General features: G+C 41.9%; 2 protein-coding genes across 11 annotated transcripts in view; both read left to right on the top strand.

The window, feature by feature from the left end:
- Nucleotides 1-3,885, top strand: part of ppp1r9a (protein phosphatase 1, regulatory subunit 9A) — a 53,965-nt gene extending 50,080 nt beyond the window's left edge. For all 9 annotated transcript variants that reach the window (XM_064348253.1, XM_064348254.1, XM_064348251.1 and 6 more), the window contains one exon: nt 289-3,885. In XM_064348253.1, the coding sequence (XP_064204323.1) occupies nt 289-498 (210 nt within the window). In that variant the 3' untranslated portion in view covers nt 499-3,885. The remainder of the gene's footprint in view (nt 1-288) is intronic.
- A 5,100-nt stretch (nt 3,886-8,985) lies between these two features.
- On the top strand, nt 8,986-14,153 carry asb4 (ankyrin repeat and SOCS box containing 4). Of its 2 annotated transcripts, none has more exons than XM_064348250.1 (6): nt 8,986-9,412; nt 9,822-10,121; nt 10,373-10,863; nt 11,929-12,042; nt 12,353-12,542; nt 12,782-14,153. In XM_064348250.1, exons 1-5 carry the CDS (start codon nt 9,232-9,234, stop codon nt 12,539-12,541), a joined length of 1,275 nt encoding a protein of 424 aa, XP_064204320.1. In that variant the 5' UTR covers nt 8,986-9,231; the 3' UTR covers nt 12,542; nt 12,782-14,153. The 2 variants fall into 2 exon arrangements, 1 of the variants encoding a protein (XP_064204320.1); XR_010332012.1 differs by having other exon boundaries at nt 8,987-9,412; nt 12,353-12,900; nt 13,760-14,153.
- Nucleotides 14,154-15,420: the final 1,267 nt, after the last annotated feature.

The following is a 15,420-nucleotide window of genomic DNA, read 5'->3' as shown; positions in this document are numbered from 1 at the left end:
GTAAAGAGCTTTGTGCAGTAGTTGCAGGAAAATGCGCTATATGCATTCACTATTTACCATTTGAGAAAAACTTGTACCGTCAGATGTACCGTCAGTCGCTTTGGAAGTCCCTCTCTAAGGCAGCTGGAAGATATGCAGCAATAATAATTGTAATGCTACTAATAATGACCGGAACAGAACACCATTTGCAATAGTAGTAGTAACAGCAGAAGTATTGATAAACTAGCATCAGTATGAATGAAGCATAACTGAGGGAAGCTGAGAGTTTTCTCCCCTGTGTGTGTTCAGGCCCTGGGCGTGGCCTCCTCCCAGGACCGCGCCCTGATAAAGAAGAAGGTGAAGGACCTGAAGGCGCTGATGGAGAAGGCCCGGAGGAACCGCGAGAAGCAGGAGAAGCAGCGGGAGAAAGCGCGCCGGAAAGAGCTGGAACAGATGCAGAGGCAGGCCCGCAACGGCAGCAAGTCGTCCGGTGAGCCAGCAGAGGGCGCCACCGAGTGACAAGCCGGGCCGATCCAGCAGCACCTTCTTTTTTTCCCCCTAACCCGGAGGCTGGAAAGCGGAGCGGGGGACTCGCGTGAGAGAGCCGCCACTGCGCCACTTGCTAGAGGGGACCGCCAAGCCGCCGTTCCTACGGGAAACGAGCCGAAAACGCTCGGGCCGGGCTCAGAGGCTTCATCTCACTCGCGTTTTGGGATTTAAAAAAAAAAAAATCAACCGTTTTTTCCTCCCTTTGCTGGTTTTTATGTTTTGGTTTATTGTTTGCAGTGTTCTGTCCCCACACACTGGATCTCATGACACTCACACTCCTCAAGTCAGCTTCAATTGGGTCTGTAGGCATCATCTTACTAGGCTGTATTTCAACCACCTTTAGGTGTAATGTAATTGTAAATATATACATATATATATACATATATATATATATTATAACATAAAAGTCTGATGTGCCATTTTTAATATGAGAAACCTGTGTATATGCTGTGTAGATTTCTTAAATCTTTTTTTTGCTTTGCGGAAGCACACTGGATAGGCCTGGATTGCATAGCCACTCCGAGTAGAATGCCTTGCACATTATTTCGGCACATAGACGGGCTGCTGCTTTTCCCCTGATCTCGCCTGGAGAAACTGGAACCCTCGTGCCGCAGCTGCGGATCGGCCGGAGTGACGGCGAGCCGCCCGACTCGCACTCCGCGGCGACTGAGCGCGGGCGAAGGGCTATCGCTCCGCCTCCGCGTCCTCTCGGCTGCAGGACGTCCCACAGCGCAATGCAAGACGCGCAAAATACAAACGTTCGGGAGTGTGACGGGTAAAGGTCAGATCAGACGTCGGCTGACCACTCGCGTTTTCACGAGGAAAATGCGATTTCCGCTCCAGACGTGGGAGAGCGTTTCTCTGCGTTCGCTCAGAAGCATTTGGCCTTATCGGGTTTTGACAGGTAGCACGGACGCTGGAGGGCAGTATTCTAACTTTTATGGACTTATGACAAAACCAAACAGAACTTCGATAGCAAGAATGCAGCGCTATAAAAATTGCCGCCAGCTCTATTGCTTTAATAGCCTCCATTTTGAGAGCTTTTAGGTTTCCAGAAACTCAAGGTCATTTTGCCTTTAGGATTTTAGATTTCTCTGGAATACATTGCCCTTGTCTGCAGATGTTTTGGTACCTCATTTGTCAGCTGGTATATTTTCCTTTTAAAGTGCTATATAAAGAAAGTGTTGGAAATGTGTTGATACGGAGAAAGACAGAATCGTGTTCAGTGTTTGATTTTGACCTAAGGTTTGCCCTGCGCTGCAAAGATCCCCATTTACACTCCTTTATCTCCGCATGGTCACTCATGCCCTCGGGATAACACAACACCCTCCCTTTTACACCTACTTCGAAATTGCACGGCGATGTGCAAGATATCTGTAGACATCAAGTGTTTCCTTTGACATTTTTACTAGCGCACAGAAAGTGGTCTGTCATTTTGTCACGTGACTTCTGTGAATGTGCGGCCATTTTCCATGTTTTTGTCCTGCACTTCATCTCTATATTTATTTGCATCTTTTTGTTTCAGTTGAGGGCCTAGATGATTTACGGCTGAGAGCTTAGGTAATTTTTTATATTGAGGCTCTGAGCTGTAACGCCGTACCAAAGGCACAAAATGGCTGCTGAAGTTTCTTTCGTATGCTCCCTGCAGCTGGAAGTTTGTGCAGTGTGGGTCGAGTGGGTGAAAAATGCTCATTGCTTATCCTCTGGAGGTATTAATCTATTTAAATATTAATATACATATTAATACATCATTATGTCACTTCACACTGGGACTAAATTATTATTAGTCCTACTAAAAAGTGGAATAGTTACAACTTATCTACAGAATTATCATAATCAAAACTACTGATCATAATTTTACTCCACAAAACCTTTTTTTTTGTTCCTTTTTGCCAAATAAGAAATAATCAGAAGTCTCAGGATGAGAAGTTTGAACATAATTATGATGAAGACATTAAATATTAAAGAAACCTAATGATATTAATTTTAAAGTAGGCTTGCATTCTAACATCTTTTGAGGTCCCTTTTTTGACAATAAATTGAATTCTCCTGTCCTTGTAATTTCTTCCCCTGAATTACCCTGAGTTCCCCTGAGTTCAACAAAAACTATTTTATCAAAAGCTAAAACACTGTTCTCCATTTTATGGTCTGAGAAAGCCAGAAAGACATTATGAACAGAAGAATAGAATAGAAGGTTTCTTCACATAAAAAATACAGAGTTTATGATGCTAGAAAAGAAGATATCTCACATTACAAAAAAAATTCTATAGGAGTTTTATGATGCAAGCTATACAAGAAGGTATCTTCACATTAAAGTAAAAAATTCTGAAAGAGTTTATGATGCGAGTTGACAAGATATATACATAAGGTATATGCGCATAACACTTTCACACATAATGACCTCAAACGCTGGCAACGAACGTTCTTTAGATATCCCAGAATTCCCCGCCTGTTGTTGAACATTACTGTACTTGATGTATTTTTTACATGCTGAAAGCAATATAACTTTGGAAAGTCTCGTTTTATATTGTGTGAGTCCCTCAATGTTGGGACCAATGCGAGGGCTACATTGTCTGTCAACAGAAATACAAGGAAGGGGGGATGTTCAGAGCTGATCGGGTTTTATATCAAAGATGTACATAGCATTGCACTGTCTTGACATTGTGTACGTGCTGAATTTTGATTTGAAGTATTTTGTCACCATTGTAGGCCTCTGTTCAATCCCACCAAGGTGCGACGTGTCCTCAACTTTGTGTAACAAATTTCTTAAGCTATTTTGTTATTATTTAATGTGTTCATTTCTTATGGCACTTTTTTGTTATTTTCATTGAGTGACCTATGAACTCACAATGTTGTTTACGCTAAAGAACTTAACACTTGCCTAGATATCTGATCTACAGGTAAGGATGAAGCTTGCGGTGGTCAGATTGAATAGAGGTCATACTGTACTACTGAAATGTTGAAAGGGCAGCTAACAGTCGCACTGGAAATGGTAAAATCACTGTAAAGTCACTGTTTTGCGATGTAAAAACACGGTTTCTTTATTGGTTCATTATGCAGTATCTTGAGTTATACCGTAGAAATCAAGCCAACGTAGGTACAGCCAGTGCAAATAGCATGCGAAAGGTTATAGCTTTTATTTATTTTATTTTTTTACTTCATACTTGCATGAAGGAGACCCATAGGTGCCATGTCTGTGTTGTCGGCACTCCGTTTAAAGTTTTGAGTTTCAGGTCCCTGTTTAGTTAGCATAAGACCAAGGGACACTGCCTCTGAATGGCCCAAGGTCAGCCTCTGAATCCTGTTTGATTTGTAAATACACCCTGTTCCAGAAATACAGTGAAAGTTCATTCCAGACAGCCTGTGTGACAGTGTTTTTTCTTTCTTTTCCATTTTTCAACATCTAAGTGCAAAGGTACACCTCCTTGTTTTCCCTGCATGCATGCAGCCAGCCATGGCAATAGTTAAATATACAGGGGGGGGGTCTTTCCAAGACCTTTAGCGCCTTAGTATATTATCTTTAAGGCTGTATGGCTAAGTATGCTGTGCTGACAGTGAGAGTGGCTGCATTTAGTGACATCATTCATAAAGTTGTGGGAAACAGAAACACTTTGGTGCTACATCATGAACTAAAGTTTAATTTTAATGTTGACAGGTATTATTCTAAATACTGAAAACGGTAAAAACTATTCAACAATTATAGATAAAATGTACTATTAAATTGGGTAAAATGAATGTGAAAATTGGCTTAGGAATAAGACTAATGGCACAGAAACATTGGCACACTATGGCATGGACATTGTGTTTCTGTAGTTCTAGTGGTGTTTGCTTACCATGTTAAAAGGCACTTTTGTGAGTATCTTCAGCTAAAAGCATCTCCCAATTAAATAGCCTTGGTAGAAGCAGCACGCAGAAGAAGCATGTGTCGGACCCCAGGAAGACTAGCCGATGTCATGGCATTAGCTAACGGGGATCCTAATAAACAATAAACAATAAACAATAAACAATACAGGGAGCCAATACAGATGTGTAAAGCCTGGCATCAGAGGCCAGTCAGGACGCAAAGTAGGCCTTTGTAACCAGGAGGCCCATATTTATTAAGCATCTGACAGCAGGAGTGTTGATCTAGGATCAGTTTGCTTGTTAAGTTCATAGTGGACAAGGTTACAATAAGGACAGGGAGAACCTGATCCTAGATCAGCACGCCTACTCGGCGGCTTAATAAATAGGGTCCCAGGCCACTTACAGGTGTCGAGGCCACCCAGGGGATTTCACTGAAGAGTGAAGAGGCAGCATGCTGTGATGCATGATAGATGCACTGTTAATTCAGTGGGTCTGTAAAGTCAAGGTGAAAAGGGCTGTTGTCACATTTTTTTCTTCCATCACTGCATGCACGATTCTGTCAAAGCAGCGCATGGTTAAGTGGTCCTCAATGTACCGTACATGCAAATTACCAAATAGTTGATCGGACAGCAAAACCAGCCCTTTAAGATTTGATAGAGTGATGGCCACTTGAAATATGCACACCTAAAAGCATTTCTGCTCAAGAACTTGGAAGGGCCATTTGAATGTCATTTGGAAATTCCTATACTGACATTCAAGTTTTTTTCCCCTTCTTTTTTCACTTTTGAGCCCAAAATGAATGCAATTTCATTTCAAATTCTGTTGAATGAATTTTATTTATCATGAGGCTTAATACTGTCATTGAAATGGCAACTTTTGATGCACAATGTTCGACAGGATTCCCACTGCAGAAAAGCTTTTACGGTTAAGTGGTGGTGCTCCACCTCTCAAAATAAATAACTGTCAGCTTTGTTGTTGTGCTTTCCTCCCATGTCATCGCTGGTGGCACTGAAAGGCCTGACTTCCTGTCGGCTGAAGTTGTCCAAGTTGAAGCTTGCTCCACCCTTAAGCCACGCCTGTCTTAGATGCTGCACATATCTTCCCCGGTACATCTTAAGGTGGATCAAAGTGTGATGTTTCAACTTAAGGTGGATCTAACAGATTGCTATCTGAAGCAATTAGCCTGCTGTAGGCATAGTCTATTGCATGTACAATAATTGGGTATTCAATGTGCACTTCATTTTCTTTCAGGTAAGTACTTCCTTTCGGCTGCCAGCAGATCAGTGGTAAAATCCAGACAGTTGTGTTTTTGCTAAAATACTTTCCACTCTGTTGTTAAGAAAGATGGGTGGTGGCCAAGACAGACATGTTCCCTTCATAATTAGTGCATAACCATGATGTAAGATGTAAAATGACACCAGTAAATCTAATAACTCTCAATAACAGAACAATAAAAATGTCAAGTGAACAGAAGAAAGCCATATTCTATAAGCCTTAGTTATAATTTGTTCAACCTTAGTCCCATTGCTAATTGTAACAGCAATATACTTCCATACATGTTTGGGCCTAATATGCAAATTGACTGCAGGCACTAAGCCACTGTACTACTTGCAGTTACATTAAGTGTCCGTCAACAGAATATTTTACCTTATACATAATACTGTACATACAAACTGTTTAATACAGGACTACAAATAACAAGAAAAAAGAAGGCAACATTGGTGAAATGGATACAACATAATATCATATAGTATATATATTCATATGTAAGTGCACTTATTTTGTGCACAAAATTGTTCTTTCACTTTATTTACATAGATTTATGACTGATTCTAGAATTCCGAGGCGTGGCATTGCCTATTGCAGTAGAAAACAGTCAGAAAACTGAAATCATATGGAAGAAGTATGGATAAATAACAATTTCAAATCATCAGACTTAAAATATATATACTGTATATGTTGAAATAGGATGATAGTGTTTCAATGCATTTTTAACTCCCAATGTTCTGCAGTCTTGCGAAACGTAACTCCACAGCATCGGTATGTGCTCAAAAGTTAAATACATAAAACCAAAATACAATACATCATCCCATATATAATAAAATATTTCCCTTTCATCCATTATTAAAGGATTCCATCAGTAATTCCTTGGGGCATTCCATAAATAAAGTGACAGAATCCGTGGTTGCATAGCCTTGTTTAACCACAAGGGGTCACTCAATATGTACAAATGTTGAAATAAGAATACTGTCACTTCACTCCCTGGGGAAATATTCTGGACTGTAGGGTACATACGAACTGCTGAGAAAATAATGGAAAATCACATGTGAGATACTGTACTCCAAACTGTAGGTAAGTGTGGTACTTTATTCTTTCATTTCAGAGTTTAAAGTTTACAAAAACTTGTTTTAACCCCCATAGCACAGAAGTCTCATTGTATTTGGTGTAAAAACTTAAAATTTTAAAAAACTTTCCATAATTTGTTGGCTTACTGACATGAAAAATATAACTTCTCATAATTCTGTGGATCTCTATCAAAGTTGTGGATGAGTAGGTGCTCCAAGAATCTGAAAATGTGTGGCACAGCTTTATGAACGGCAATAAAGGTAAGAATTTATTACCATATAAAATATACATCAGTTATCAAACTTTGTCAAGTCTTGTGGATATTTGGCCTATAAACATCTGGCTATATTTTCCTGAATCTTTATTTGACAGCTACTACAAGTTACAGTGATATAACCAAATGGCTCAAAAAATGTCTTCATAAACACAACATAAATCCTCTACAGTATAATTGTATAATTACACATTTTTTTCCCAGTTATAAGAACTGTTCAAGAAAGTTTATGAATGACTCCATAGTGCTACTTAGTACAGTGCCCTGGAAAAGTATTTGCCCCCTTCCTGATTCCTCTATTATTGCATACTTGTCACACAGAATGGCTTCAGATCTTTAGATAAAATGCTATATTAGACAAAGGGAACCTGAGTAAACACTTTTTTAAAAAAATAATTACTTCATTTATTTAATGAAAAATGTTATCAAGCACTGTTCTCCCTGTGTCTGCGTGGGTTTCCTCCAGGTAATCCGATTTCCTCCCACAGTCCAAAGACATGCAACTTACAGGAGGTTAACTGGAGGTTAACTTGAGTCTAAATTGCCCCTAGGTGTGTGTGAGGGAATGGTGGGCGTGTGCCCTGTGATGGACTGGTGACCTGTCCAGGGTGTGTTCCTGCCTCTCGCCCAGTGCAGGCTGGGATGGGCTCCAGCACCTCCCGTGACCCTGACCAGGAGTAGGCAGTTATAGTTAATGGATAATGTTATCAAACACCCATGTAAACCCGTGTGAACCCATGTGAAAAAGTAATTACCCCCTTGCACTTAATAACTGCTTGCACCACCTTTAGCAGCAATAACTGCAACCAAACACTTCCTATGATTATAATCAGTCTTTCACATCAATGTGGAGGAATTTTAACTGACTCTTCTTTGCAGAACTGATTTAATTCAGACAAATTAATAGGTTTTTGAGCATGAACTGGCCGTTTAGGTTCTGCCACAGCACATGTATTGGGTTCAAGTCAGAAGTTCAAACAGGTCACTCCAAAGCTTTAATTTTGTTCCTATTCAGCCATGCTGATGTGGACATCTTGCTTTTGTGTTTAGGATACTTGTGTTGCTGCATAACCCAATTACGCTACTACTGATGCCTAGGCAGTTATGCCCCGTTTTGTCATCAGTGAATCCTCATGAGGATGGGGAATCTTGGCTTGCAGATTGAAATAAATAACAGCAGTTCCCACAGGGAGGAAGACATCTTGATGGGAGAACAGCTCCCCAACCTCAGGCATCTAGCTGCCTAACATAACTAGCTAGCTAAAAGTAAGCTACAAATCAGTTCAACAGAAAACTCTGAGCCGCTTTTCATCCCCTTGGCGAACCTCAGCTGACACCACCATGGAAAAGTAATTCCAAGGCTGACTCTTGTTATTGAACGAGCCTTGTCAGCTTGTCTTTTTGCTTATCTGTATCTGGCCTACTTAGCATCCATCAGTGCAGCAGCTAATAAGCAACAATCACTTCTGGAAATTCATCCCAGACCACTGACTCTGTAGTCACGCCCAGCCCTCCCAGTAAAAGGCGCAGGAATTTCGTGAAATTAGATTTCCAGTGGAACACGGATATGCCTTAGCATGGTTATTTAATAATAATAAAAATCCTGCATAGTCTTCCTTTAACTTGAGGGTGTTCAGAATCCATATGGGGAAATACGTGTAGGAATTACAGCCCTATTTCTGCACAGTCCCCACATTTTAGGGAAGCAAGAGCGATTGAACAATTAGTTGCTCAACCAAATGTGTTGGAATACAGAGCCAAAACTAGAAAAAATGTGTCACTGTATACTTATAAAATAATACTTACGAGCTGAACTATAGCTCTAATGAAAGCATAAATAGAAGGTCTATACCCCTTTTTTAAAAACTATTTTTGCATCACGATTAGGTAAATGTAGTTCTGTTCGCTTTTAATGGAATCACCAACAGTTCTGCGAGGCCAGAGTTTCAAAATGAAAGAGTCGGCAGGCAGTGGTCTCAGTGGCAGCCTCGTGTATTGCTTTTGTTATATTTATATCCCACAGGCCCTGTAGGTCATCTGCCTGGGTCTGAAGCAGGAATGCCCTTCTGTGCCCTCATTTCTATAAATAGTCTGACAAATTTAACGTCGCAACAGTTGCGTTGCAGGCCGGCAAGACCCGCGCTCTCAGGCTGAGGCGGTTACTGTGCTGTGGCAGTGCGTCTCACACGCTCTCTCAGCTCCAGGGAATTCCTTCCGGCGACCGTGGCGGGGTGAAGGACATGGGCGAGGCGATCGGCCAGAAGTCAGAAGCCGCAAAGAGGCTGAAAGAGCGGTTCCTGCAGGCGCTCCAGCACGACGACGCGGAGGAGGTGCAGAAGATCCTGTACTCCACCAACATAGACATTGACACCGTGTTCGAGGTGGAGGACAGGAGCATGATCCTGGCGTCGTACAAGCAAGGTAAGGGAGAAGCCTCCCTCTAGAGGCTTGTGGCCCAAACGTCAGGAATTTGGTCAAAATCGAGCCTCCTGCAAAACAACATTTACGGTCACACGGCCATGAAAACAGCAAGAACTCGAGGAGCGTGATTCACCACTGTGGGGAGCTAAACTTCTTCCAAAGACACAAGCTACAAGTAGGATTTTTACAATCTTATGAATATATGATCACAGTGGGTATATTTCCACTATGGCTCCATTGTAGCTTGAGAATAATATCCCCCTTGCTGTTCTCTCAAATGCTTTTCAAACAGAAACTTGCTCCTGTCATTTGCCTTCCATTTCAATCTCCCCAGACAGTAGGATCCGGTATACATAGCGTAACCACTGCTTTCATGTTTATTATTTGATGCTTTTTTTTTTGGTTGCAGGTTACTGGTTGCCTGGATACAAGCTGGAGTCCTCTTGGGCTATGGGCCTCCACGTTTGTGTGATGTATAACTCCCTGGCGAGCGCCTTGGTGCTCCTGGAGAGAGGGGCGGCGGTCAACCGGAAGCCCAACGGGAAGACCCCCCTGCACGTGGCGTGTGAGGTGTCTAACGCTGACTTCGTCACCCTCCTGCTGAACCACGGAGCCAGGGTCAACAGCGTGTCTCTGAGCGGGCACGCGCCTCTACACTACTGCACCACCAAGGAGTCTGTGGACTGCGCCAAACAGCTCATTCTTAAAGGTGTGCCGACCTATATATAGGTCTAAGCCTAGTATGTTACATAAATACACTGTTATGTTTATCTACATAGATAATATTTTTTTTTTACTTTGAGTAGTCCTTCTTTCAACCAGTCATATCTGCATATATAGATTTTTATACAGACAGAGATGGACGGAGGGACGGACGAACAGATAGATATTTTTAATAAACAAACTGAAACTATTTTAGTACACGAACAGAAAACTGCTGTGCAATCTTGTGCCATTTAGGAGCGCAGGTGAACAAACGGAGCGACAACAACGACGAGGACACGCCCCTGCACACCGCGGCGCGGTTCGGCCTCCCGGAGCACATCGCCCTGTACGTCCGCCACGGCGCCCACCTGGACGCGCCGAACGCGCGCTCCGAGACGCCGCTGATCGTGACGGCCTTCTGGGCGCTCAGCCTCCGCGAGCAGCTCTACAGCCCCGACCACCACCTGGTCTGCCGCATGCTGCTGGACTTCGGCGCCGTCGTCGACCTGCAGGAGGAGGACTACAAGACCGCCCTGCACAAGGCCGCCTGGAACTGCGACCGCGCGCTCATGCAGATCCTGCTGGAGTCGGGGGCCGACGCCCGCGTCATGGACATCAACGGCTGCGCGCCCATCCAGTACGTCCTCAAGGTGACGCAAGTGAGGCCCATGGGGGAGCCGGAGGTCTGCTACCAGCTGCTGCTCAATCACGGCGCGGCGAGGATATACCCCCCACAGTTCCACAAGGTAACCCCGGAAACCTTCACCTGGTTTTCACCTGCCCCTTAGCCATGGCTAGCGAGCTAGCTAGTTGGACTAAGAGTTGGGAATCCCTCCTTTGAAGAAGCCCCAATGCCTCACAAATGAAGGAGCTGTGCTATACATCAACTGGATTGTCCTCCTTTCGAGCTGAATCTCATTTCACAGTTTTTAAATTAAAGAAACAAGAGCCGTAAGGTTTTGCACATGTGTGTCTGTGGTCTCAGGAATGAGGTACAATGAGGACCAATCTAACAGTTACCCAAACAAGGTAAAAAATCTCATGCATTTCAATGACAGACAGAGCTCGGTTTGCAGTGTCTTAAATGGGGAGCTTAGGAACTACAGGATCATTTTCAAGTGAAAGATGAAATTGTTTTGCTCCTGATTGAACTGTTAGAAAAGGGATACGCCCCGACAGTATATATAGATGTGCAGAAGGTTGTGGCCTGGCTCAAGTGTATGAAAGCAAGTATGCATTGAAATTTTCTCATGTTCTCAGATGCTTCAAAGTTGTAGTGTGAATTGAAGTATACCATATATCTGCTTGCTGTTCCCAGAAACCCTTACTATTTACATAACTAATTCAAAGTCAGATGTAGTAAGCAGTATCGGAGGAATCTGTGTTGAAATATGAATGAGCAAAGAAGTACTTGGTTGATATTACAAGGCCTCTTTTGAGATGCATCCCCAGAAATTTTGATAAATGTAGTCAGTATACAGTACATAGGTCATGGAGCTGTGATCATATGAACTTTCACTGTACACAAGCATACTTGTTATGTATGTATGTATGTATGTATGTATGTATTTATGTATGTATGTAAGTATGTACTGTGTGTATGTATGTATGCATGGCAGCTCATGCTACAAAATGCACAAGACCATTGATCAAGGACAAGTACTCAATTTCCTTGACTTTTTGGGACATGAATAGTGTACAAAATATTCCAGAGACCATGTTACATTAAGAGATATGTATTCAGGTCACCGCGGAACATTGATTGCTTACCAATTTGTGCAATTTAATTAATGCTTTGATCATTTCCACAGGTGTTGTATGCCTGTTATCAGTGTCCTCGGGCTGTGGAAATACTGATAAACTCATACGAACATATCAAAGCCACAAGGAAATGGAGAATGGCTATTCCTGAAAGCACATACCAGGTAATTGTGTTTAAAATATCTTAACTACTTATATATTTTCAGTGTTGTTAAACCGTGGCTGTAAACCGTTAGTGCTGGTTAAGGTGGATAAGATGCAAAGGTTGTAGGCTCTTGAAGTGCTTGAATGTGTGTGTGTGTGCGTACACGCATGTTCGTGTGTGTGTGTGTGTGTGAACCATGTGTGTGCGCGTGTGTGTGCGTGCGCATTATGGAAAGAATGCGGAGTAAATAATTCCGAACTAGCTGATTCAAGTGTTTTGAAAATACACCTGTGTTTATGATGGCTTTTTTTTCCTCCTTGTTTTTGCAGCAACACCGTGATTTCTATGACTCTGTATTTGCTGTGTGCAGCAACACACCACGCACTCTGCTGCATTTGGCCAGATGTGCAATTCGGGCACATATGTCCAACAGATGCCACCGCGGGATCAAAACACTGCCCGTTCCACATTCAATGGAGAGATACTTACTGCTGGAACCAGAAGGAATCATTTATTGAGGTGTCATACCTCTAAAGGTCCATTCGAGAATTGATAGTCCTTCAGGACTGCAGAATACTGAGCGGAAAATTTCAGAAGGCAAATATCTGGTCGGAGAAGTTTTCAAAACTAACCCATGGTCAAACTTCAGACAAGGATTGCATTTTCAAGAAAGGGACCATTTTATAAATAGTTTATAAATAATTTCTGAGAAGTTTTCTTCATTTGTGTCCCCTTCATTTCTTAACCCCTCCTCACAGGTTAAGAAAAACATTGTCAACTCTGAACATTCATAAAAAGCACTTAAAGAACCTTAACTTTCTCACCATGTAATACAAAAAGAACACTCATTTTAAAGATGGGCTTTTATCCATACAAGGTAAGTGTAATTAAACAAAAGACCTGAAATTCAGTAATAACAGTGTAAACCTGGATCCATATCAGAGGTATTGGTCTGGTATAATGTGGCTGAGTAATATTGCAGAATACACTCACAGCACTTAAGGGACACAGCATGAATAGGCAAAGGTGTCTCAGCATTCAATTCTTTGTTAGCATTAGATTAAAAATGGCACCGTTAGCACTTAAATGTCATCTTTTCACTCATAAGAACTCAAATGAGTTCACACTGAGGTGAAGTCCTTTATTTAACATAATAGTAACATTACAAAATGGAAGTCTCGCACTCTAGGTTGAAGGCATACGAAATACAAAATTGAATTGCCTTTTTAAAGTTGTCCAGAAATTTCTTAGGTTAAAACTTTTTATGACATGAAAATAAAAACTAATGAGAGAGATTGCTTTATATTACTGCATTATTGTTGAAGGCTGGTTCACCTTGTCTGAAATATAATTATGGTCCAAGATTAATAGAACCACCTGTAAAGCTAACTCTTTGACTGATCTTTCCTTTCAGGATTTGAAATGTCAGATACTCTTGAACAATTTACTCAATTTCCATTGCCAATGTAATACTTTTCATTAGTAGACTTTTGTTTGCCTTTTTTACAGACAGACAAATGTCTAGTGGTCAGCCTTATTTTTTTTATGCTACAGTTGTAAATATCAACTGGGAAACTAATAAAAAAAAAAAAAGATGCCATCAAAAACTGCACACGATAGATGCAATAACTGTGGTACATATAGCAAATGTGTGGTCAGGAGATCATAAATTTAAATGGCTGTAGAATCGTAGTCTATATAATTCCTTTAGACGATGACTTCACATCTTTTTTCAGTATATTGTCAGAGAAGAGCAGGGACGTTCCTGCGGTCTGGAGCTCCTCGCAGGTTCTTTGGGTTCTGCTCATGTACCATGGTTCCATTGGTTCTCAGCGGGATTTAAGTCAGATGAAGCCAATGGCCGACTCCATCCTACTCAAGCTCCGCCTCCACACTGTCATAGAAACTAGCGCCGTTATCCTGCTGTCTTGCGCTTAAAAGAGGTTGCAAACCAAGGGGTCAGGTGGTGGGGGACGGATTTAAAAAAATAAATCAAAAAGTAAATATTCAAATATAAGCCACTGCTCAGAACTGCTACAGTACGCGTTTCTCTGTAATTATTTTTGGTTCCCAGGATAGGAATTATTTGTAAATGGCAATAAAGTCTGTCAATAAAGACTCTTCTGCTTTCATTACCCAAAATGTACAATATAGTGAATCTGCTGCCTGTCAGCACAAAGTTAGCAGTTCTGTAAACCAAACCAGAGTATTGTTCCAAGTGAATTTATCCATGTGTTCATAATCAACAACTATTTCTGCAGAACAAGTAAGAATTCGTAGACGCAAGGCAAAGTGGGACAGCGTTAATTCAGAGTGCCTGACTTGGCCTTGGGAACCTACAGTGTCTATAGCCAGTACTGTGCAGTGCCCTAGAGCTTTTCTCCAGGAGCCTATCCAGTCAACCTTCCCTTGTACAATACAGAGGCACTGTCACAAAGACACTTAACAGGAAAACTGAGGAAGACTGAGAGATTCCCCCCACCCCCCCCACCCCAAAAAATAAAAACTTGCAAAAACAAAGACAAGAAAAAAGCTCCTATTGGGTAGAAATATATGGAGGAACCCAGCGTAGTGGGAGAGCCCATACTCTGCTGACCAACCTAATATCAGAATGACAGGAGTCAGACGTGATTAGTGACCTATCATACAGGGTGCGGATGTGACGGTTCCTGTGCGCGCTAAGCTGGGCCCGTCGGTTTAGAGGGGACACAGAGATTCGAGCAGTAGGCCTCGCCGTGAAGCCATGAATGTGGACACGTCTCTGCGTGGAAAATCGCTCTCAACAAGGTGAGGAACAGAACAGTCTGTTCATTGAGCGTAGATGCCTTCCAGGAATATGCCCTGTGTGTGAGCCAAAACCAGCCCTGCATTTTAAAAACAAACAGGGAACAGGGAATGGGAGAGGCCAAGAGTCCATAAAAAAGCCCCAGACAACAGCAGAATGGAGTTACTGTACTTTATCAGCACTATAAAATTTTTACTGAGACTAGGAAAACTTTGAACCCTGGTTACATAAATAAGCATATACTGTAAACACATATAACCTACATTTCAGTCACTGACAAGTTGAACAGCTAAATAATAACACTAATTTGCAAAAGAAACTTGCAAGTTGAACAGCTAAATAAAAACTGTCATGGTTCTGTGATTTGTCAGCGTTTCCCTTTTTGGGCCGCCAGATGGCGGCACTTTCAGTTCTGTTCAGTTACCCTGTTTAATTGTATTATTGTTTTCAATTATTCTATTATTGTTTTTGGGTTGTCTCATTACATTACAGGCATTTTTTTCCCTTCCCTCTCTGTGGCCTGATTGTTCATTGTGCCCTTCTCTGTCTCGTCAGTGTCGTGTCTATTTAAGTTCCCTTCCTCCCTGACTCAGGTGCTGGATCCTTTTGTGT

Source organism: Anguilla rostrata, chromosome 8 (assembly GCF_018555375.3).
Source record: "Anguilla rostrata isolate EN2019 chromosome 8, ASM1855537v3, whole genome shotgun sequence".
Classification (NCBI taxonomy): Eukaryota; Metazoa; Chordata; class Actinopteri; order Anguilliformes; family Anguillidae; genus Anguilla; species Anguilla rostrata.
Note: the sequence above shows the minus strand (reverse complement) of the source record. Positions and strands in the feature narration are given on the sequence as shown.